At 32.9% G+C, this 23,425-nt stretch overlaps 3 protein-coding genes across 5 annotated transcripts in view; 1 reads left to right on the forward strand and 2 right to left on the reverse strand.

Moving 5' to 3' along the window:
- Positions 1-2,240: 2,240 nt before the first annotated feature.
- LOC105130337 (uncharacterized) lies at positions 2,241-8,359 on the reverse strand. Of its 2 annotated transcripts, XM_011032792.1 has the most exons (6): positions 8,163-8,359; positions 5,873-6,817; positions 5,401-5,615; positions 3,924-4,147; positions 2,955-3,643; positions 2,241-2,540 (listed from the first exon to the last, which is right to left on the reverse strand). In XM_011032792.1, exons 2-5 carry the CDS (start codon positions 6,759-6,761, stop codon positions 2,959-2,961), a joined length of 2,013 nt encoding a protein of 670 aa, XP_011031094.1. In that variant the 5' UTR covers positions 6,762-6,817; positions 8,163-8,359; the 3' UTR covers positions 2,241-2,540; positions 2,955-2,958. The 2 variants fall into 2 exon arrangements, with proteins under 2 accessions (XP_011031094.1, XP_011031093.1); XM_011032791.1 differs by having other exon boundaries at positions 2,241-3,643.
- A 5,569-nt stretch (positions 8,360-13,928) lies between these two features.
- On the forward strand, positions 13,929-20,219 carry LOC105130338 (uncharacterized). Of its 2 annotated transcripts, none has more exons than XR_843222.1 (4): positions 13,929-14,190; positions 14,960-16,128; positions 18,689-18,763; positions 19,850-19,865. XR_843222.1 is itself a non-coding variant. In XM_011032793.1 (4 exons), exons 2-4 carry the CDS (start codon positions 15,209-15,211, stop codon positions 19,964-19,966), a joined length of 1,107 nt encoding a protein of 368 aa, XP_011031095.1. In that variant the 5' UTR covers positions 13,930-14,190; positions 14,960-15,208; the 3' UTR covers positions 19,967-20,219. The 2 variants fall into 2 exon arrangements, 1 of the variants encoding a protein (XP_011031095.1); XM_011032793.1 differs by having other exon boundaries at positions 13,930-14,190; positions 14,960-16,123; positions 19,850-20,219.
- A 984-nt stretch (positions 20,220-21,203) lies between these two features.
- Positions 21,204-23,425, reverse strand: part of LOC105130340 (topoisomerase I damage affected-like protein) — a 3,717-nt gene continuing 1,495 nt past the window's right edge. Inside the window, exon 2 of the mRNA XM_011032794.1 lies at positions 21,204-21,653. The gene's annotated coding sequence lies outside the window, so the exon portion shown is untranslated. The remainder of the gene's footprint in view (positions 21,654-23,425) is intronic.

Here is a 23,425-nt window from a genome sequence, read left to right on the forward strand (position 1 = left end):
TTCATCACTTGTTATATAGTTGGGGAGCATGTCCCCATCAATTTAATTAAGATGAAAGGAACGATTTTATTTTAAGTTTTCAAAGTTGATATTACTAAGCCTATTTTCATTTCAATTTCTTTTATATTGGATTTTAGATGAATCATTTACGTGGAACTCATATGTTTACTAAAGATTTCCTTTTTTAAAAAATAAAAAATAAAAAATAAAATCCAAATATAGGATAATAATGTGACGAATAAATCGATGTAGTATTTATATCATAAAGCAACACTTAACTGTATTATTTAATCAAGACTATATTGGTATCAGTCAGTGAGCACAACAATTCCATATGGGCGGCAGTTTTTAACATAAAGCAATGCAATTATCAACCTCAATTAAAATTAATTTTATTAAAAATATTAACATTGTAAAAAAAAAATATTAAAAGATTACTCTTCTACTAAACCTATATTTTCAAATAAATAAATCACATGGTAAAAAGACCTCCCCTTAACATGACAATATTATATTTTATTATAATTGTTTAAATTATTGCTAGAAAAACTAGTAATAATCATGGAATGTATTATTAACTTTTTTAAGTATTTTTTATAAATTAAATGATTAAAATACCATAAATCATTCTTATTTTAAAAAAAATCAACAGCAGCTCTTTTATACCATAAAACTATTCAAAATTCTTAACCATGCAAATAAACACTAATTTAAATGAAATTATCACTAACCAATTGATTTTACTTCAATTCATGTGAATGAAATAATTTAAATTATATTAATTTAATAAAAAAATTTAATTAACTTTGGCACGAATGTTTGTGAAATGACAGTGTACCTCCAGCTTCTTTATATTTTTTTTTTTGATCTACTTTCTCTTCAAAAATTACAAGGAGAAAAGAAAAACAAGCAAACAAAAAGGACAGCAGAGATCCACTAAAAGAAAATTATAAATGGTATGTTTTTTACAGCCCAAGCCTAGCTAGCTACGCTAGGCTGGGCAACACATGACTGAGGATGCCAACTGACAAAAAGCAATCAGGGAATTCCTTTTCCCATCTGACCGACTAGACATGTGAAGTTGGAAACAGATTCATGTGATCAACTAGCATTTGATCTGCGGCTGAGAGCTCTGAAAGAGAAATTGTGATAATATCCTTGTACGGTTGTCCCTGTGTTTGGGCTTTCAGAGAAGGAAACAGATTCATGGTGTAAAAAAAAAAAACTTGATCTGGCTTGGAATTAGCAAAGAAACTGGCTCGTCGGACTTCTAATGGAAAATAATGTATTTAATATATTAAGTCTTTCTGAAAAAATATATAATATGCTTCTTGATGCATATCGAACTCAAATTTTTAATAATTCTCAGCTTTTTAAAAAATGTTTTAACCGAAAATAAAGAATAAAATAAATACGTGATTGAACTCGTGCCAGCACAAAATCTTAAATAATTTTAAGGATCTTGATATGAGCTGATAGTGTAAGCCATGTTTGACACCAGGCAGACGTGTTCAGGTGAGTGAGTTGCTGAGGAGTGCGGAGACGGCTTGTGAAGTTGAGGAAGAGCGAGTTGACTCAACTCTAGCAGCGAAAGAGAGAAAGTTGACGGAAATCTTGCAAGTGGCTGATGATCTGCGGCAGAGAACTATTAAAGGCGTGCTTGAGATTTTGACTCCAATCCAGGCCGTTCATTTCTTGATTGCTGCTGCTGAGTTGCACTCGAGGCTTCATGACTGGGGGAAGAAGAACGGAAGAAGGACGCTAGAGCACACCGCAACCACCACTGATGTTATTTGCTTACAAAAAGCTTGCACCTGTTTTCTTGAGATTTTCATCAATTACTCGGATTAATTTCCATTGAAGGTAGCTCAAGATATCGCATGTTCATAGAGGTGCACCGACGAAGCTGGGGAGGGCAACAAAACAGAGGAAACCCAACAGAATGAGGTGGCAGCGTTGCCCTTGACCAGAAAACGGAATGAAATATGATCGAAAAAGCCCGAACCATGACGTTGAATTTCTGCAGCGACCAAACGCCAAAGTCGCAGCAAATAGCAAAGTGGGAGCCATTAGGTCTTCAGAAACATCAGCACAACAAGCACAGTAAGAATCACCATAACTCTTTCCCAACAGAAGGGTCACAATAGGAGCACAAAACAAGCCTAATCTTGTCCACAGCTTTCTGACATGGAAGATCAATCCTATTAATCTAATCATTCCTGATTAAGCCCCGGAACGGTCCTCCTCTAACTACTCATACATCACATGCATGCTTCTCTAATATTCCATGAGAACCTCAACGTGATGTAAGGAGGCAATACCAGACTAACATGCAATAACCAAAAATTTGATGCTCCACAAAAATACTCGTTTCCAATGATTTGATAAACAGAAATGCTTGAATATTCAATCTAATCCTATCATTCAAGTCATACGAAACTTGGTTTTGAACCCAACTTATGTGAAACCTCTACAGAACGATGGATGCTAGGAATCAGTAACTTAGGGGCTGTAGTCACTGCCCTTTGCTGTGTTCTGAACTAATAATACGTTCAATAGAATATATCAATACAAGAGAAAATAAAGAGACGCCTCAACTACGTATACCACTGACCATGGTTTACCAACATTCCATTTTGAAATGCTTCTGTCAAAGATCAATGAAGTTCACTGTCCACATCTATCATTTCTATTCAGAGACATCCACAGATGTTAGAACTTCAAGGAGATTTTGATTTTTTTTTCAACATCTTGTATATTTCTGAATATAACACCCATTTAAACTAGGTATAACTCCCCAAAATTTTGATTTGTATACGAGAAGTGAAATTGCTAACTGGTTATACTCGGTAACCACTATTTTTTTCGTTTGATTTCTTTTTTGCATAGACCAATCCAATCTGGACATTCAAAGAATAATACTAATAATAAAAAGAAGAGGGTAAGCAATTCACCTCATTATCTGCTTGTACTTGCATTTGGTATTCTGATTTTCTCATAAGCTTTCAAATTCTCCAGACAGAAGCTCTCTAAAGTCTCAAAAACAGGAGGCAGACTAATTCTCAAGCAATCTGAAGCAGCATCATTGGCTAGTTTAATAGCTTCTTGATGTGTCACTTTTTGTTCATCTAACATCTCCTGCATCGCGACTATAACATCTTTCTCAAATTGATCCTCTAAATCCTTCAAAAGTTGTTCAGTTTTAATTCTCTGCCGGCGTTCTTCTTCTCGCTTCTCCTGTAAATGGTGTAAGCTTGAGGCAAAACCATGAATGGCCTTGTACACTCCATCTTCTGAAATATTCTGAATTGTGTTGTGCCAATCATTACAAACAATGAAAATAGCAGGAGCTCCTATCCGGTTTGGAGACAATCGATCAGCTTCATGTAGAGTTTTCAACTCCTCAGATATGTACCTCAGAAGCCAGTTGTTCAACAATGACACAAAAGCTTTCTGGGTTTTAATATAGTGACTAAAGCGTGCAGCCCATTTCCAAGTTTCTTTCTCTAGGTTTTTAGTAGCCTTTAAGCGTGAACCTTTGCGAGTGTGCATACCAGCTATATGCACATATATTTCAGCATTTTTAATTGCTTGTAATTGCTTTTTGTGGCACTTGATTATGAGCTTCCACATTCTTGACAATCTGCACAGGAATTCATTATATTATGAGTCACAAAGGTATAAAGCAAACCGTATTAAATTGAAAAATCATTTTATGCTCTGAGCTGCATTTATAGACAGTCCATGCCTGGTTAAATATAGCCATTTAGAAAAAAATTGTTTTTCACTTCATTACAATCTTTGCAATCCCTGTCAGTACTTCATCCTTAAAAGTCTAAAACGACAACACTCATCAGGCCGCCAATAAAACTTCACCTAATGCTATGATTAGCATGACTATAGCAGAAAAGCAAGTGAAATACCCGATAATCAATTCATTCACTTGGGATTGCAGCTCTTCATCTCTTATTTTGTGAATCCTGATCGATATTGCCTCAATCGCACTGACAGGAACTTTAATTTTTGAAAGCAAACTTTTGACAGAAGCTTGTGTCCTATCAATCTGACTGGACTCAGCACCTCTATAATCTAGCCTTTTTAACCTCTTCCACTCCTTATCATAAGACACACGGAGTTTTTCCTCAAGCTGACATCAGTGAAACAGGTAAACAAATTAGACTCAATCCCAGCCATAACCACTTCAAAAATAACAATATGATTTCAGACCATTTTTCAGATAGTTCGACCAAAAATTGTCAATGAGTGGAAGTATATGAAAAAATGCAGTGCAAGGCAAAATAAACAGAAATATCCTAACTATTCATCAGGGACCCTGAATTTTTTAAGAATAATAAAACTTATAGTCTGTTGAGTTTACATGATTGCAGTGATGCAGAATACAAACATTCTATTACATTATTTAACTGGGCACAAAGCAGGATAGGAACAAGTTCTTCAATGCATACATCATTTTCATGGGTTTATATAGCATTTACAATATTTCAAAAGCTATTTACTTGATTTCTAATGCACTCATGTCCACCATCGCGTTACATAAGTAACAGTAAACATTAACGTTAAGACTGAAGGAACAACTCATGCCTGACTTCCATGTTGTGAGAACACTTGATGCTTTGGCCGAGTCCTAAATAGCCTTTCATAAAAGCAACACAATAGCACATAAGATGGATATTTTGAATCAGAAAACAGTAGAATTAGAGCCAGTCCCATGGGCCAAAAACAAATGCCTAGTCAAACTACTTAGCACTTGCCTCTTTTTTTCCCCTGAGAATCCAAAACTATTTCAAACTTTAAAAAAAAATAGAAATAAGTATTTGCTAATGGTGAATCTTCCATCATCCCACCCCAAAGACACTTACAACTAAGGATATCCACATGCACAAGGATCAATCTCATAAGGAAATTGCATTAATTTCACAGTGCACAGTAGATAAACATGACCCAAGAAACAAAAAGTTAATATCACATATTTGTTTATGAGGTAGAAATAGAGTAAATATATATATTCAGAATTCATGCATTGTGCATAATTTGGTTGGGGACACAAATTGACCAAAAACTAAGGGCTCAGAACCATAAACAAGGAAAATACACTGGCTGAAATAAATAAAAACTGAAGCATCATCGAAGAAAAACATTTTTTTGTCAAATAAATCTTAGCTTTTCTTTGAATGATTAAGTGAGCCATTTTCCGCAGACAGGACACTTTCATACTGTACTAATGCATTGGTGAAGTGAGTACGAAACTTGTGAATGTTTAAGGATGTTCTTATCTTAGGCCTATAGAAACACTGGCCTTCATATTTTGCAAGCCAATGAAAAAGAAAATATACAATTTTCCTTGTAAACTTCCAATTATGAAGAATTTAGATGCCATACCTTAACCTCCTCGTAGAGTTTCTTCTCCCACATATGCAGCTTCTCCAAAGTGGATGACAGGTGATCGGATTTTCTGTCAACTTCCTTATAATTTTCACACACAACTTTGGCTGACTTCATTTTGTTGGCAGCAGATCTACTTGAGTGAACAAAAGCTGGGTGCTGTGAAGACATTGCAAAAGGAACTGCCAAACTTACAAGCTGAGAGGCAAATACTGCAAGGCAACAAGTGATCATAAAACAGGTCAAGCTTCTTTTTCTTTCAGAAATTAACTTCATCAAATAAAATCAAGAGACAAATTTTGATGAAATATTGAACAACACAACATGCCCATATCAAAGGAAACCAACACAGGACCTATGAAAAATCAAGTAAAACAGTTGATGGGAATGGTATCCGGTCAATTTGACAAAAGTTGATGCAGGATTATTCTGAACAAATGAAAAGACTAACTAACATAACAACTCGTACCTTTAAATTTGGCACCCGTAGTCTGATAAGGCAGCTTGCCTGCCTCAAGCAATATGGAAACCTCTTGACCATAGTTGAAAGAAGTCTCAAATGCATTCTTGATTTCATTTACTGCTTGCTGAAGACCCCATGGACTATGGATATCTGTTTCGGGACATTCACCATTGCAGGTGAATGACTGGGCCTCGTCTGAACTCTCACCTTCCTCCATTGCTTTCTCTTGTTCTATTTTGATCAATCCACGGGAGCTGGAACATGCCATGGCATTTTCTTCAACGGTGTCAGGCATGTTTTTTGAATCCTTCTCTTGTTCTGACTGTACGTGATCATCATTCTTTGGGTCAGCACCAGTGTCCCCACTTGTATCTTTCTCTGATGATTTCTTCTTGTATCTTGTTTTCCTCACTATACTTTGATCAGTATCATCTTCCAAATCAGGGATCCCCTCTTTCTCCCTGGTTTTTCTTACTTCAGAATCATCACTCTCAGCTCTGTCACCAATTATATTGTCCTGAGAATAGTAATTATAGTGATTATAGACATCATAAACCTCGGTGTTAAATGGATTGAATCTCCAGGCAAAACCTGCAGGTTCAGGAGAAGAGGTGGCAGCAGGAGTGCTCTCTTCTTCAGGATTAGCAGCACGGACAGGAGGGGACCAAAACTCATAATAATACGGAAAGTCCATTGGATTTTTAGCAGATTCCCAATTTCCATTAGGAGCATATGTGACATTGTTTTTCATAGTATCCATTGTAGCATCCAAAGGAACTTTATTGTTTTCTTGAGGATACCTCATATCAACAATTGGAACATATACATCGTCATTGTCAAGATCAGGGTATCTATGTCTAGAACCAGCAGGAACACTAGAAGACATATTTCCCATATGTCCACTTGAATTCGCCCCTGCTTGAAAATCTCTCTCTGGCCCAGAAGACTCTCCTGAAAAATGCAAGTGTTCATTAACAGAATCAGTTTCTGACTCCAAATCTGAGGAAGAAAATTTCAAATGTGAATCCTCATCAGAGCAATCACGAGAGAAATCAGAAATAATCTCTAAATCTTCTTCTAAAAATCGATGAAGTGCATTCCCCATGTCTAAAAAAGATTGCACATACATAATGTGAGCTGAAATTAATTCATAACGACAATCAACAGCAGCCTTAATCAATTCCTTCCTTTCTTTACAAAGACTCACCAACTCTAACCTATCCACCTTAGACATTCCAACACCCATATCCCCAAAACACAATAAAAACCCTAAATTCTTAACCTTAAACCCACAGCACAGCAAAACTTGAGAGACAAGAAATCCTAAAAAGTTTTTTTTTCTTTAGACTTATGAGAGAGACCCAATTTAGCAATCTCAACACTGAAAGGAATCCCAACTCAACAATCAGAAATAAAGGAAATCCGTTGGAAGCGCAGTAATTAATAATATTTATTTATATAAGTTTTAAGAAGGGAATCCGTGTGAAATCAGGAAGGTGAATAAATGCAACTACTATGTATTTGCGGATTTTTAGTGATACGAAAATTATGATAAAAGATTTTATATTTGAAAATTAAGAGCTATTCCTATGCAAAATAGGAAACATATAAACACAAAACCGGAAACAAAAAAACCCACAAAAAAGGTAAAGAGTTTGCAAACTGGCCCATCATTAATATGTTTCTTGATTGCCAATTTTTCTAGCTGGAGCATATTTTCGATGGTGAATGATTTTTATAAGAACCCATCTCTTGTTTTGCATCATTTTTTTTTTTTCCCTTCTTGATTTACTTTGGATTGGACCTTTCTATTAGACTCTCATCTTGCTTTCCCCTTAGAAGTTTTTCTCTTCTTTTTCATTGGGAGGCCGAACGGGTGTTGGACCATGCCAATTACCACAAGAGTAGCTTCTTCAAATTCTTAAAATATCCAAGAACAAATTTCAATTTTTTTAGACCTTTTCCTCTCAAATTAATGTAGTCTCTCAGGACCATCTTTTAAATTTTGAATAAGAAAATTCAGTTTTATTAACAACCAATGCCTACACCCTTTAAATGTTTTTTCTGTCTTCCGGCACCAATTATAAACACCAGTTAAACACCGTGAGAATGAAATTTTAAAGCCCAAAAATAAGCAAATCAGCACCTACAAGTTCCTTCTAACAGCAAGCATAACCCAGCGAAAAGAGATTAAAAAAACCCAGAATGTGAAATCACTTCACTAGATATTAGTAAAAATGATAAAAAGAAGCCAGCCCAGATCAGAAATCAGAAAATTAGAAAATGAGTCGCTTACTCTTCTATTCCCATCAGTATTAGCAAGGACAAACTTGTCCTTGCTGTGAGAACCAGCAAAGAGTTGTCGACCCCAGGAGGTCATCTTCTTCGAAAATTAAAGACTAAAGGCCCAACTCAAAACTGAGTCAACTCGTTCATCCCACACCTGTACCTAATTTGAGCTTTTGGTCAATTAGGCCATGTTTGGGAACCGGATAAAACTGTATTTTTTAAAATTTTAATTTTTTTTATTTAAAATTATTTTTTATATTTTTAGATGATATTAAAAATAATTTTTTAAAAATAAAAAAAAATAATTTTTATATATTTTTAAACCAAAAATATTTTAAATCATAAATATTACTATAATCTCAAATAAATATATAAATTTTGTTTTGTGTTGTTCATGAACCATTAGCTTGTGAGATGCTATTTGATAAGTTGGATAACATTGATTAGTTTGGATTAAATTTGATTAGATAATACTAGATGAATAATTATTTTGTTTTATATTTAAAGTATTTTAGATTTAACTGAATAATTTATTTTATTTTGTATTTGGTGGATACTAGACAAGACTCGGATAAGTGTTTGTTTTTATGTTTTAAAAAATCTTTTGAAAAAAGTTGAAATTTTTTTATTTGTTTCTTTACTTCAAATTAATATTTTTTTTTAGTGTCTTATTATTTTGATATGCTGATATTAAAAATAATTTTTAAAAAATAAAAAAAAAATTATTTTGATATATTTTCGAGTGAAAAACATTTTAGAAAGTAACTACAACCATATTCTCAAACATCCGAAACCAACCTACTTTTTTGTCAAAATTTGATTTCTTTTCTTCAAATTAATTTTTTTAGTATTTTTGGATCATTGTAATATGCTATTATCATAAATAAATTTTTAAAAATAAAAAATATTATTTTGATATTTTTTTAAGCAAAAATCACTTTAAAAACACAATTGTCTTCACATTCCCAAACACCCTTAAAACATAGAAAAGATTAATATAATTTGACCGGATTAAAAAACTTAAGTCAACTTGCAACTTTGTCAACCCAAAATAAAATAAAGGAAATATATATATATTTGGGTGCTAACCCTCCAGGCATATGATTCGGGCTTTACTTTGAGTTGATTCCCAAATCGGTTTTTAAAATTATGATAATAATAATTTTTATTTTTATATTATTTTAGGTAAACTCAGGTTAACCATCCTGACTTATGACTTAAGCCTTGTTCTGAGTTAATCTATTAGTTGAATTTTTAAAAAATGAAAATAACTATTTTTATCTTTATATTAACTCGAGTCAATAGATAATATGGTCCATAACCCGAGTTTGACATTGGATTGACTCCTTAAGTAGAGTTTTAAAATTATAATATTAACTATTTTTATTCTTATGTTAACCCGGGTCAATGATTAACTTGACTTGTGACCTAGGCCTATCCCTGGGTTGACTTCGAGTAGAGTTTTAAAACTATGATAATAATCAGTTTTATCCTTATATTAACCCGAGTCAAGTTCTAAAATTATGATAATAACTAATTTTATTTTTATATTAATTCGAGTTAATGGTCAATCTGATCCATGATCTATACTTAATCTCAATTCACTATCAAGTTAAAGTTTAAAAACTATAATAATAAATTTTTTTATCTTTATGTTGACTTAGATCAATAGTCAACTTGACTCATGATTTGAGCTTGACTCCAGGCCCATCCTAGATAGGGTGTAATGATAATTATTTTTATCATTATATTGTATGGGTTAATGGACAACCCATTCAGTGATTTTGGCTTTACTTTTAGTTGATTCTAAAATTAGGTTTTAAAATAATGATATTAACTATTTTTATCTTTATATTGATTCAAATCAATAGTCGATCCGTAACCTAGATCTTACCTTGAATCAGCACATAGCTAAATTTTAAAATTATAATAATAAATTTTTTATTTTTATATTAATTTAGATTAACTAGATTAACTTTTTTTTGTAAAAATTTAAACAAATTTATCACGTGTAAGAAAAAAAAATCATTACAATAGCTAAACAAAAATTATATTTTATATTATTTACATATACACCAAATAATTTCATAAGAAAATATCTTAATTAGTACATACATGCCAAACATTATCTGGTGTCTATTATGGGTTGTTCTTGGAGGTCAAAAACTCAAAATTGTTTGGATCCATTTCTATTAATTAATATATCTTTGAGCCTCCCTTTTACATACAGGAATATTGTTTTCTTAAAAATAAAAATGGAAGAAAACCTAAAATATGCAAATTTAAATTCTTGAAAGTTCACGTGTCTGTTGGTTTAACTTAAAAAAATTATTATTTTTTTATTTTATTTTTTAATATTAAATTAATTAAAAATTAAATTTTAAAATTTTATTTTTTATTTTTTATAAGATTATCCTAATTTTAAAAAGAGATCTCGGTATTGATTTGATGCTTAAATTTAAAATCGTTTATTTTTGTTATAATATGGTTAAATAAATAATAATTAAAAAAAAAGGTTATTAATTGCAATGGTGTGTATTACTTGATTTGTGAGTTTGACATGTTGATTCAGGTTATCTAATTCATATATTTGATGGATTTACCCATCAAATCTATTTTTTTTTATCATTTTTTATAATTATTTTTTTATTTTACTCTTCTTCAAAATTGGATTGGGTGAAAAATAAAATTTATGGTTCATTTTTGTTTATTTTCTATAGAGTTATTATGATCTCAAATAAATATTTTTTTAGAGTTAATGATTGATTTTGAAAGCATTATTTTTTCATAAAATTAAATAAAAATTATATACAAAAATAACAAAATTATTATACCTTTGAAGTCCATGGCTCAAGTTGTATAGTAACTTAAGTTAATCTGATATGGTATCATGTCAATATAAAAAAAAATCATCATCTTAAATTTTTTTGAAAGTTATGTTATATTCTTGTTAAGAATCCAAGTTGTCATTGCATATATTAAGTTGAATTATTTATTTTAGGTTAACTTTTATATAATTTAATTTAAAAATCAAACCATTTAATTGGATTTAATAATATTATCAATTTTGTTTTTTATATTCTTAATATTTTTTTAAGTTTTAAAAAATAATAGTTTAATTCATAATGAGTGCTTATAAATGTACTAATATTCTATATATTATATCATCTTACAATTTAATTTAGTTAGTCAAAATTGATTATAAATTGTAAAAACACAAAGCAAAATTTGATATTTTTTTCACATGGTTGATTTATGGAATTCATAAAGGATCATGGTTATTAAACTTAAACCACTCTTAATAAATTGGCTCGACGACATGTTAATCTACAATCTAATTAAGATTATGTTTGTTTTAAAATCTAGTTAAGAATCATGGTTATTCAAAAAATTTCCCAATACAATTCATATCAATAATTATAATTTAATTATTTTAGATTTCTTTCCCGCATCAACACATCACAAGGTAATATACATGTATTGTGCGTCAATCAATAACAACAAATAAATAAATAATGGAAAGTTTGGATAGCTTGCAAAATTAAATACTTCTAAGAAACTATATGCTAATATAACAAGAATATTATACTTAATTACATCATTGACAAAGGATAATTTAAATATTTAGTATCTTTATTACATAGATAATATAATAACAAAATATTATTGCTTCGAATAACAAAACTTGAATTTTAGCAAATGATTATCATCTAAGTATTTAATTTGTAGCTTCAGGATGCTATGTACTCAATATAATTATGTAAAATGTAGAAATTAGATAAAAATTAAATTTAAACTTTTATGACAACAAATTAAATAAGAATCATTTAAATTCAACCCAATAATATTTTCACTAACTCATTAAATAAAGTACTCATCATGGTCACATTAAATTAATTTTAAATATCATTATGTCAAGCTATATTATTTTTCAATACACTCATTTAAATAGGGTATTATTTTCATTTACCAAGAAATAATATGTCATTTTGTCCATTCAACACAACATTATTTTCCTCTCTTTTATTTCACAATTTTCACATGAATTACAAATTAAAAGGGAATTTATTATAAAATATTAAATAAAGAAATAATTTATTATTAGGTGTTTAACATTTATCTAATGTGTGTGAGGGTGAAGTAGCTCTTTGCTATTAATCCAGTCCTACGACCTCTTCTGTAACAACAAACAATTCAACATGCCATTTATCATTTTATAACTAAATAATAAAAATCTCATTTCATCAATTTCTTTTAATGTCATACATTTTACATTCTTTTCAATTTAAAAGTCCATCCTTTTTTCATCGGTTTTATTTTAAATCGACATGACTTAATACTACATATACATTTCTTGACATAATTAAATTTGGTGTCTTTAAACAAGCTTGATATTATTATTATTATTATTTGTTTTTGTAAAACTCTTATTCATTCTTTCCATTAACATTTATAACTTATAATTTCCCACAATTTCCAACACAATTCCATTAAATTTTACAATTCCCTGATTTTCTTTCTTTTAGCCGAAACTAATTGTTTAGGGAGGAGGAGGTTTTTTTTCTTTCATTCTTCAATTGAATTTTATCTAATTATAATTCATACTTTGTAACATGGTTAAATCATAACTTGTATTATTTCAAATATTAATACTCTAATTTCAAATATTAATACTCTAATTTCACATAATCATAACAATATAATTTCTTCATCAAATCACACAATTATAACAATTAATCACTTTGAATACATTTTTTAACTTACTTGGATAATAATTCAAAGGATAGATGCAAGAGATATTCAAATTCTTTTGTCCTCTCTTTTCCTTTAATTCTAGCTTTGAATCTCTTTCTTCAAAACAACATCAGGCATCTATTCACATTCCTTAATTGCTCAACTAGTTTTAATAAATTTCTTTACACTTCTCTCTCCCTTTATATGCAATTAACAAAAAAACAAGTGGAAAAATCACACAAATTCCTCCTCTCTCTTTTGGTTTCTATTCATCAGCAAAAAAAAGAAAAATTTAGCATTTATATAATCCAATATTTTAAATTTTGTACATCACTCTTTTTTATTTAGCCTTTTCCCAAATCACCCTCATCCTTTTTTAAAAAATAAATTTATGCTTTATCACTTTTCTTTTGTTTAATTTCATTCCCCTCAAATACTTAATTATTTATTTTATCTTATTATTATTATATTTTATTTTTTTAGGTTCAGGTTAGACTATAACCGGGTTTTTACATTTTTCTCCTCTCCAATTAAAAAATTTCATTCTCAAAATTTAAATTTCATATCTAAGTTTGAAAAACAATTGGGGGTATTTTTTTATTTCATATTTATTTTAGGTCACCTCTTCAAATTTGTTATAAATAAATTTGTTTTGTATTTTTTTTAACAGTCCTGACAACATCTTATTCCCTTAACTCTTTGCTGACCATTTATTTTCTTAAAAATACTTTTGATTTTTCTCAACCCCGAATGTATCAACAATTTAAATCCTTAGGGAATAAAGTGCACAGTGAGAGTTTGGAAGAAACCAATCAACCGATCGAGTTTTTGAAAGGACAACAGTCAACAACAGTCAATAACACCAAGCTAGAGGCTTCAAAATTGGAAGGACTAATATATAATTTTTTTTAAAATAGGGACTAAAGTATAATTTATTCTTAAAGTCAGTTTAGTATTATAGTAACCGTTGGTACTACTATAAAATATAATATTTTTCTTTATTTTTTTTAAATAATTAAAAAAAGAATTTGCTTACGAGGATAATTCTAGAACGCGTGAAAAGGGTTAAGACGAGTGGAAGACAGGCACAGAGAATCCGTGGTGACATCCTCTACCAACTCTCCAGCATAAAGCAAGCCACAGTCACAGAGACGGAGATCAGAAGTAATTTTTTAACGGCCACACCTCACAATGCCTGCCAAATTGTAAATCAAAGATCCGTCGATCCATTTGGAGTTGCACCTGATGCCATTCTTCTCTTACTACTACTCACTTCCTTTTAAGCCAAAATCAAGAAAAAGGTACTTTTGGTCTTTTAAGTTCCTTGCTTTTCGGCCATTTTTTCATGTGTTAAGTTATGAATTGATCAACTTAGCTTATCCGGTTCAGGCTTGGATTTTGTGGTTTGGCTATGTAGAATTATGGGTTGATATCGAATACTTGAGTTTATTTGCGGTTATTTGGTTGATTTTCCATTTCTGAACTGAACGTGTCTCTCTCAATTTTTCCCATCTGGAAATGTAGTATTTCTTTTATCCTGGCCAGTTCAGTACTTCATTTTTCATGAATCCATCATTGATCAGCTTACTTGGATTGTTGTATGTGTGAATTGCCTGAAATTTTACGTTGGTATTCGTATTAATTCTCGTGGCAGTGTAAGAGTTGGTATAGGTAGGAAGCTAGATTTTTTAGTGACAATCAAGAGGAGAGAGTTATTTCCTGTTTGCTTGAGCTTATAGTATTCAGATTTTGGATATCCCAAAACCAGCACGTGATAAAATTCTTCTTGTCTCACTGAACTTCATCGCCCATTCACATGCATCAGGGAGCTGTGAAGGTCTTTTTTCTTTTTGTTTTGTCTGAGAAAGAACCGCTTTTTGCTTGTGTTATGCATAAACTCCTGTCATGTTATTTGTATTCATGTAATTCTTTGTTCTGTTCTACTACTCGATGTGCCAAATGCCTTGTCTTACTCATTTGCTCTTTACTGTTGTTTTCCCTCATTGATGCATAATGATTGTGTCATGAAGATTTTATCATGTCTCGATTCTGATCAGAATTTTTTTGCAGTTTCCAGTAATAAACTATGTTTGAATTGGGAGCATGGTGGTAAAGAGATAGGAAGGCATTCTCTATGCCTATACATGTGGAAAAGGTTGCATCTCACAACACAGTCCATTGCCTTAAGGATATGCTAAAAGACTGTGTTGTCTTCAGTTTAAATTTGCTATGGAGAAGTTGGCTATGGACATGAGTAAATGTAACTTAATACAACAGTCCAAACTATGAAGTTGTTTTAAATGCAAGCCTCAAGTTAACATGATGAGTAAGGAAAATTTATCACAACCAATCAGCAGTGGAGTCAGGAATGATGGTCACTCACCTAGTGAGAGTGAAGATTTAGGGACTGGCGCACGTTGCAGTCTAGATGCAGGTATAGCAACTTGTCGTGTGTGCCAATGTGCTGAATCTGACAAAAGGGGAGATACTGCTTTGGGGTTTTTGGGCATTGTTCCTCCATTGCAAGAAGCACGTAAAAGTAGTGGTGCAGTAAAACATGAAAGCAAGGAAGTCCCCTTGAATGCTGAAGCTGACCAGTTCCATGGCAAAAATACTGGAAGAGAATCAGGGCTGGTTGAGTTCTTTAGCCCTGAAGGGGAGGTTTTCATTTGTAATGCAGATACAGATTTAGAATTGGGTTCTCACCACCAACAAGACTTGTTAATTGAACTTGGCTGCTCTTGCAAAAGTGATCTTGCCCTGGTGCACTATGCATGTGCTCTCAAGTGGTTTGTCAATCATGGATCCACTGTCTGTGAAATCTGTGGACATGTTGCAATAAATATCAGGACTTCAGACTTTAAAAAGGTTATGGCTGCTTTGAAGGATTATGAAGCATTGAGGGAAAGGACTGCCACTGGAGACCCTAATCCTGCTCAGGTGCATGCTAGTGCAGGTGTTGATCCCGATGCTGTTGCTGGTGTTAGAAGGCAACGGCTAAGTGAAATTTCGTTGTGGTTTTGTCCCCACAATAATAACAACAATAATTATAATAATAATTCTGCTGCAGTTTCACAGGTTGTTTCTGAACAACCCCTGAGTACTGTCACAGAAGATATTGTCCCTGCTGGTAATCGTGCAACTAAATGGGCTGTGGAAGGTACAGGGATTTTGCTTGCAACAGGGCTACTCACTGTTACTCTAGCATGGCTTATTGCTCCCCGTGTTGGAAAGGTGTGGTGGTTCAACCTAATTGGAGTAAACTAAGATACATATGCATGGAATTGTTTTGCTAGTTTCCCAAGTTGCAATTCCAGATGAACATATATTGTTACTGGGTCATCTTATGTGCCACTGTTTCTACAAACAAGAAAATTTCATGAGTGTCTATGCCAATACTATACCAACATGGAAAGTGATAAAGTAACAAGCACATCACAGTGAAACACCTTAATTATTGAATAAACCAAATTAACATGTTTTCTTGTATTTTTGCATGTTGTTTGGCTGTGCATATATAAAACTCTGTTTCCAATAGAAACAAGTCTAATGGCCTTCTAGGTGGCCCAAACAAAACAAATTAGACACACATGGAGTCTGGTCGCACCTTGAACTAGACCTTTAGACCACATTTGGAGTTCTACAACCCGAAGTTTGAGGTGCTGAGTGGATTATCCCATAATCCATATAAAGACCACCCTTTCGATGTCTGACATCCTGAGTGTCACAACTAGAATGTGTTAAGAGTTCTTTTAGCCACCTCCTATTGTGTGATTACTGACAGTGGCAGATACATCTTCTAATGTTTTTCTGAACTTGGAGTCTTTGATTGCTTTGGCTACTGTGATTTTGACTTCACATCGAAAAGTATAGAACCAAGAATATCCGGGGATAAATTATTACATATGAGTTTTTAGTTTCCATTCTTATACATGCATTTGTGCTTGTGTGTCTTTGCAATTTATCTACATACATGTTCACACACATGTATCTCCTCAATCCACTTGGTTATGCTATATGAGGCTTGAACATTAGTTTGTCCGTCTAGCCAGCCCCTTGATCTTGTTGTTCTCAGAAGTTAAGTTTTTTTTTTTGGGAACCTGAGTCTTTGAGACCTGAGCTTTAATCAGTTATAATTCTGTCACCATGGACACTTTTTGTAATTTTTTTATATAACTTTTGCTTGGTCAAAATCCCTTAGAAGGTTTTGATATGTGCACTCGTAACTGTTTGGAGTTAGCTTTTTGTCTTGTTTCTATTTGGTTTATAAATCTATTTGTCATGTCAGTTGTGCCATGCTTCTGAGTTCTGATGCCACACAAGGTGAATATTTTTATGCTGGTCAGTCTTCTATGCTTATATAAAATCTTTAGTTGGAAGGTTGGGAATGTTTGCAACTGCATTGCCTATTTGGCATAATGTTTGTGAACTGATCAATGACACACAACAAGTGTTGATGGTGGTATTCCCTAGAATTTGAGATTTATCAAAGTTAATCATAGGTGGTTGCTGGATGGTTGGGGGGGGGGTGACACAATGAAACAAGGGGTCTGGATTAATAGTGAACCTTCCGAACTGTTTTAATGGGCTGGGGTCAGTTGGAAGGACATAGAGAAGATGCACTTTAGGCTTTAGGGGCATGCTACTAACGCTGAGTTTTTGAGTGCTTTTGGGGACACATTGTCCTTTGAAGGATATCTGGTGCCCTTGGGCTTCCCTAGTATAGCTTCTTCCTTTAGGAATGCAACTGGTTAGAGGATTTGGCTTCTTATGGATGAATGAATGGGAAAACCATTATTGCTATCAGTAAATGGGTGGAGTGTTGGTGAATTTTTGAATGCATCCATTGTCTAGCTGCTTTGGATTTGGTGCTTTGTGTTTCCTATTCAAGGTGGTTGGATCTTTTCAAATCAGTGTGCTGTTGTCGGGCTGGTATGGATGCTGGTAGTTGGAATAATCAGCTTCTTTAGCCAACTGACACTTTGTGTCATATTTGGTGCTTGTAAGCAAAATGGCACTCTCGGACATTATAAGAGGATGAATTATTTCTTGATGCACTCCGAACCTGTTTGGTGTAATGATTCCTGGTTCATCTGGAGCCTTATTTTTAAACATTTTCATGGTTTGCTATTTACTATGCCTGCTCATTCTATTAGTGCCAACCCCCTGCTCACTTACACACACACACACACACATTCATTTTTGAAAGATTACTTTCTTGTCAGAGGCGGTATCTTCTTGCATATCATGCTTGGATTTTGCAGGCTAGGATTTTTTAGTTAGTTTTGCACGCTACACTGTATAGTAAAGTAGAATATTGCTTGTTTCTTTTTCTTGTCTAGCTATTAAATGAATCACAATAACTTGAGCTTTGCTATGGGAAGTTTTACGAAGCATGTATGCTGTGAAACATTGTCATCATTCACATACACCATATGAAATTCCAATGGTTAAGGCATATCCAAATTGGTAGCATAACTCTACTTTGAAAGGGAGGTAGTCAGTTCAAACATGCCCTCCCTAAAACTGTTAAATTATATGTATAAAGAAAAAAACAAAGTGATTGTACAAATCTTATTCTTACTATTATTCATTTGAGAGGAATTCGTAGCTTGGTGCACAGATGATTCACTTAGCATTTTGGAAATATTTTATTGTCTAATTTGTTTGTTGCTCTGGATTCTTTTATTTATGCCTCTGCATGTTATTCTATGCTAGTTGGTTGCAAAAGAATGTTAATGACTTTAGCTATTTGAATTCTGTGTTTTATTATGCAACTTATTCAGCTCTCTTCTTCAGAAAACTGCCAAAAGTGGTCTTCATATTCTCCTTGGAGGCATTTGTGCTCTAACAGTTGTGATCTTCTTTCGCTTTGTAAGTTACTTATTTCTCTTAGTCTTTCTGACTCTGTATTCCAGCATCACAGCTTTTGATCTATGGATGCAGATGCATATTTGTGTTATGACTTAAGTATCTTGGTAGACGGTAGGTATCATGATCCTCAGGTTTCCACAGAAACATGTGATTATAGAGTGGTGCTCTTCTTCAATATAACTATTTTGATAGATAGTGTTGATACACCTGGCTGAGTGAAATATGAATTTGGTTGACGAAGTGGTGCTGGCAAATGATTCGAGGAAAAGTAAATGTAGATTTCTGATTTTCGAAGTTGCACCATTGGAACATCGTAGTCTTTTTTGTCCTAATATATCTTTGTTTAGGTCAATCGGTTGCTGCTTCTGTGTTTTTATAATTTTGGGGAAATTTCTGTACATTCTGAAAAGTAAAAGCCGGCCCTTGTTTCTCATTTATGGTATGTTCTTTAATGGTCATAACTTGTGGCCTTTGTTGTGTATCTTAGAGTCAAAGTACTGAAGGGTGTATTTAGAATAAGTCCAAATCCAAGCATGGTAATGCTAATTGTCTAACAGAAAGATATACAAATTGTTAGTTTCTGTCCAGCTATAAACATAGAGAATTCCAGCAGCTTTATGCCCCTTGTGAGGCTATAATTTCCTTCCTTCTTTGTGATGGTTTTGAACAAAACATTAACTTGAAATTTAAATTCTCTGGAATTCTCTGCTTGCAAGTAATGAGGTTTTTCTTTTTTGAACAATAGGAAACCATTTTAAGAAATTAGGTTTTGTAGCATGTTTTCGGCTGTAATTGAATGTCAAGGCTGTGTAAATGCTTGGTATATGGCAATAATACTGATCTAAGTGCTAGCACGTGATTTGCATAGCAGGAGAGCTGACTTAATTTGCTTGTGCTCTATTTCTCTTATTAAAATCTGTGCTCATTATCCATTTCTTTCATTTTTTTGAAACTCTTACAGAAACAAATTTTGCAAAATTTAGAATTGTGTAAAGGAAAACATTGAAGGAAATTTGGTTCATGGTGGTTCTGAATTCTGATACATAAATGAAACTGGGCTGATGTTTATGCTTTTACAACTTGCAGATTGTGCTCACCAGAATCAAATATGGACCTGCTCGCTACTGGGCTATCTTATTTGTCTTCTGGTTTCTTGTGTTTGGTATATGGGCGTCACGGACACATGATGCTCATACTACATAGTTTCTCGGAGATCATAAATGCATGTGAACTTCTTTCTTTCCCCCTCCTGTTTCCTTTTTTTTTTTTTCACTCTTTTATATTTGGTTTCACCAAATGGTAAAATTTGATTAGCGGCTTTGAAGAACTTCATTGTGATGCATTTGTTCTGTAATTCATGTGAATAGACAAGACCATTGCTCGGGATAGAATGCTTTTAGCAGGAACTGCCATTTTAGAGTATAATGATTTTTATCTGATTGTTTTCATTTGTTTATTGGTTGTTAAAACTTGTTCTGAGAAATCTTTACATCATGGGATTTGAGGACAAAGATTTATTTGACCCGAGATTCAGCTTCCTCAACTTCAGCCTTTCAAGGATGATGTTTTAATCTCTCAAATGGATTTGCAAACTGTGTTTGGTGGCATGAATTGGAGCAAAAAAATTAGAACTCAGGCGGTTTGTGTCCAGAATTTATATGCAGTAGACCTCTTGTAATCCCCACTTGATTGTCACAATTGAGTGTTTTGTTCTTTTGTTGAGATGGATATTTAACTTTAATTAAACACAAAAACAATAGCTAGTGCCATGATATCTATCCAAAGAAAAAGCATGTTTTAGTTTGATTGCTATCAGATGAGTAAATTCCATTTACAAAAATTGTAACTCGTAATTTTATCTCACAGCACTGCGTCATGTTTTGCTATTATCAACTGGTTATTAGTGGATAGTATGCCATGACAGAGGCAATAGCTCATTCTGTCAATGCCCTTATTTCCCTTGTGGCCCTTTGGTGTCCTTGTAAAATTATCTGTGGAAGTATTGAGGAGACCTTGACCTCCAAGACTTATATTTGATTCCTAATGAAATAGAAGTGATGGTATTATTTGGAACCAAAATTGTCGGTTTAATGACATATTTTACTCTTTTTTTTAACAAACCAAAATAATTAAGAAAAAAAAAAAACTTTTCAACATATCGTTTTAAATTTTCTAGAGAGAGACAACATCATTTCAAAAGTTATATGAATGATTTTGATAGGTTAATGTTAAAAATAAATATTAAAAAGAAAAAATATATTTAAAAAAAAAATTATTATCACAATAAAATATTTGTTATGATCTTGTTTTAAAAATATAATAAATTGAATTAGTAGTTAAGATTTTGTTTTGCCATAACCCTCACGATTTAAGGGCAAATACACTTTAAAAGCGCTACGGTTGGATGATTTTTTTTTCTTTTCAAATTTACCCTAAATTATTAAAAATTAAAAATATCAATACATTCCCAAATAATAAATACTTTAAAAAACAATATTTTTTGTACCATGCTAAACCTAAAAATGTCTATTATGAAACAAATGATCCAGCATAGACCTCCATGATCGACAAGCATCATGAAATGGTGTAATGAGGGAGTATTGAACCTAAGATTTTCTAGTGGAAATCCCGAGTCACCATTTTTAACTGCTCGGACCGGGGAAGTTGGTTTCTGACGGTAATAATAATAACAATAAGAAGGCAATTCCTTCCTCTTTTCCTGTCAAGTGCAGGAGTTTTTTCCATCGTAATAAACTGTGGCATAAAAATAAGAAAGAAGGAGATTTTGTTAGTTGTTGTACTTCAAAGTCCTATGAACAAATAGCCTCCATCCCATCATGCTATCTATAACTCCATTGCAGGCTCCCTCTTTCTCCACTCTGTCCACCATCTGTAACATACGCAGTCATTCATCAAATCTTCAATGTCAGCATGCAATTTACCACAAGAGATGAACACAAACTTAAGCAATATGTTGCATGAAAAGGCCACCTGAGATTCCAGTTCCATGACAGATTGATTATATATGTACATGACATGCAAAGCCAAGAATGGAGACATCAAGCTAGAAGCTCTTTACGTGATGACTACCTGATTGTTTGCAGTAATGAAAAGCTCTTTATGCAAATCACTGAATCAGTCAGACTGCAAGTAGACATAAAACCCACACCAAAGTTCATGGCTCCACATACAAAGGTATCAATGAAAAAGCTCGTCGTTTTCAATCTTCACGCAGATTAATTATTTATTATTGTCTATAAAAACTAGAAATAGTATTAATATGAGAAACACAGGGAAGTAGTAGCGTAAAAGGATCAGGCAACCCTTCCATATTATGATTTTATCTTGAGTCAACAATTTGCCAACCCACACCCTACCCTTGTGTTGTTTGATTGTTACCAACAAGAACCACAACATTCTTCTCTTCCATTATTCCGAGAACACTTCTCCTGATGACACATCGTCCTTGTCCGCAAATACATGACATATCAACAGATGTTTTTTTTCCTCCAGGGAACAATTTCATCCACTCCATTATGGACACTCTTTAGTTTCCTTATAACATTAAGCACACTAGCAAACGAGCCAGGGGTTGTCTAACTCTCACAGTTGTAACTAGTAAGACCATAGCTGTGAGCACTTGTTTTGGGGATAATCAAGTGTTTACGGTTTACTTGCAATTGCTTAACAAAGTTAAAATATACCAGATACTGAACCTGCTTCTTACTAATTTCCACAAATAAATTTATGATAAGCCCTGAAGAAAGATGCTTCTCTCTGGATTCTAATACATATCACGGAACAAATGGCATCAGAATCCCTTTTCTTTTCCTGGTAATTGCTAAAATTTCCTCATTTTCAAGCTATAAAAAGAACTTGTAATGAGATTTTCAGAATAACATTCAATAAAGCCCAGCATATTTGATTTATTGTTTCCTACTGACATCAACTATGGTCTAAGCAACTAATTATGACTCTCTAAATATTATGAATGATAACTTCAGAACTCATCAAGTTTCTTTTTAGCTTCAAGCATTCAAGCACAGCCATGTTCATGCTTATAATGTTTCTATCATGTACATCCATCTGTCCCAAAAGGGTACTAGCATCAATCACAAGAGGTTGTGGATGCTTCACAATTCCTGACGAATTAAAATTCACACATCTAATAATAACAAGCCAACCTTGTCCTCTGTATAACAAACTTCCGCATAAGTAAAAACTCAGTCCCTTCTCGTAGCCTATACAAATTCCACTTCTACTCGTGTTCAAACAAAACAATTTTCCATTTCAGTTCTGTCACACACGACAGGATAGCTGCCATCATCTAAAATGATGCAGCACCAACAAAAATTCGAGGAGAATCTGAACCTATAATGGACAAGATACTGTAAATAGATTCATACAGCTGACGCCAACAATTTGGGATCAAGATTTAGTTTACGCTTTCCGTTCCCCCCGGCCCAACTAAATGGGTAAATTTCCCATGTCTCGGTTTGAACTTTGAATTTGAGACACCCGTTTGGGCTGTGAGTACTAATCCAATGACATGTCTAGAGCTCATTCAATGGTTTCAATGAGCGAAGCATACATGAATAAAATGTCTTTCTAAGCACTAATTTTGGAAAATACTACTCCAACACAATTGATTCAGCATTCCTG

The sequence above is a fragment of the Populus euphratica genome, unplaced genomic scaffold (assembly GCF_000495115.2).
Source record: "Populus euphratica unplaced genomic scaffold, PopEup_1.0 scaffold45.1, whole genome shotgun sequence".
NCBI classification, from domain to species: Eukaryota; Viridiplantae; Streptophyta; class Magnoliopsida; order Malpighiales; family Salicaceae; genus Populus; species Populus euphratica.

Coding starts and splice junctions, on each gene's coding strand:
- LOC105130337 (XM_011032792.1), bottom strand. CDS start 6,761: ATGGGAAATATGTCTTCTAGTGTTCCTGCTGGTTCTAGACATAGATAC. Junction 4,148..5,400: donor AACTCTACGAGGAGGTTAAG/GTATGGCATCTA, acceptor CACTGATGTCAG/CTTGAGGAAAAACTCCGTGT. Junction 3,644..3,923: donor GTGAATGAATTGATTATCGG/GTATTTCACTTG, acceptor ATTCCTGTGCAG/ATTGTCAAGAATGTGGAAGC.
- LOC105130338 (XM_011032793.1), top strand. CDS start 15,209: ATGATGAGTAAGGAAAATTTATCACAACCAATCAGCAGTGGAGTCAGG. Junction 16,124..18,688: donor TTGCTCCCCGTGTTGGAAAG/GTGTGGTGGTTC, acceptor TCTCTTCTTCAG/AAAACTGCCAAAAGTGGTCT. Junction 18,764..19,849: donor TTGTGATCTTCTTTCGCTTT/GTAAGTTACTTA, acceptor TACAACTTGCAG/ATTGTGCTCACCAGAATCAA.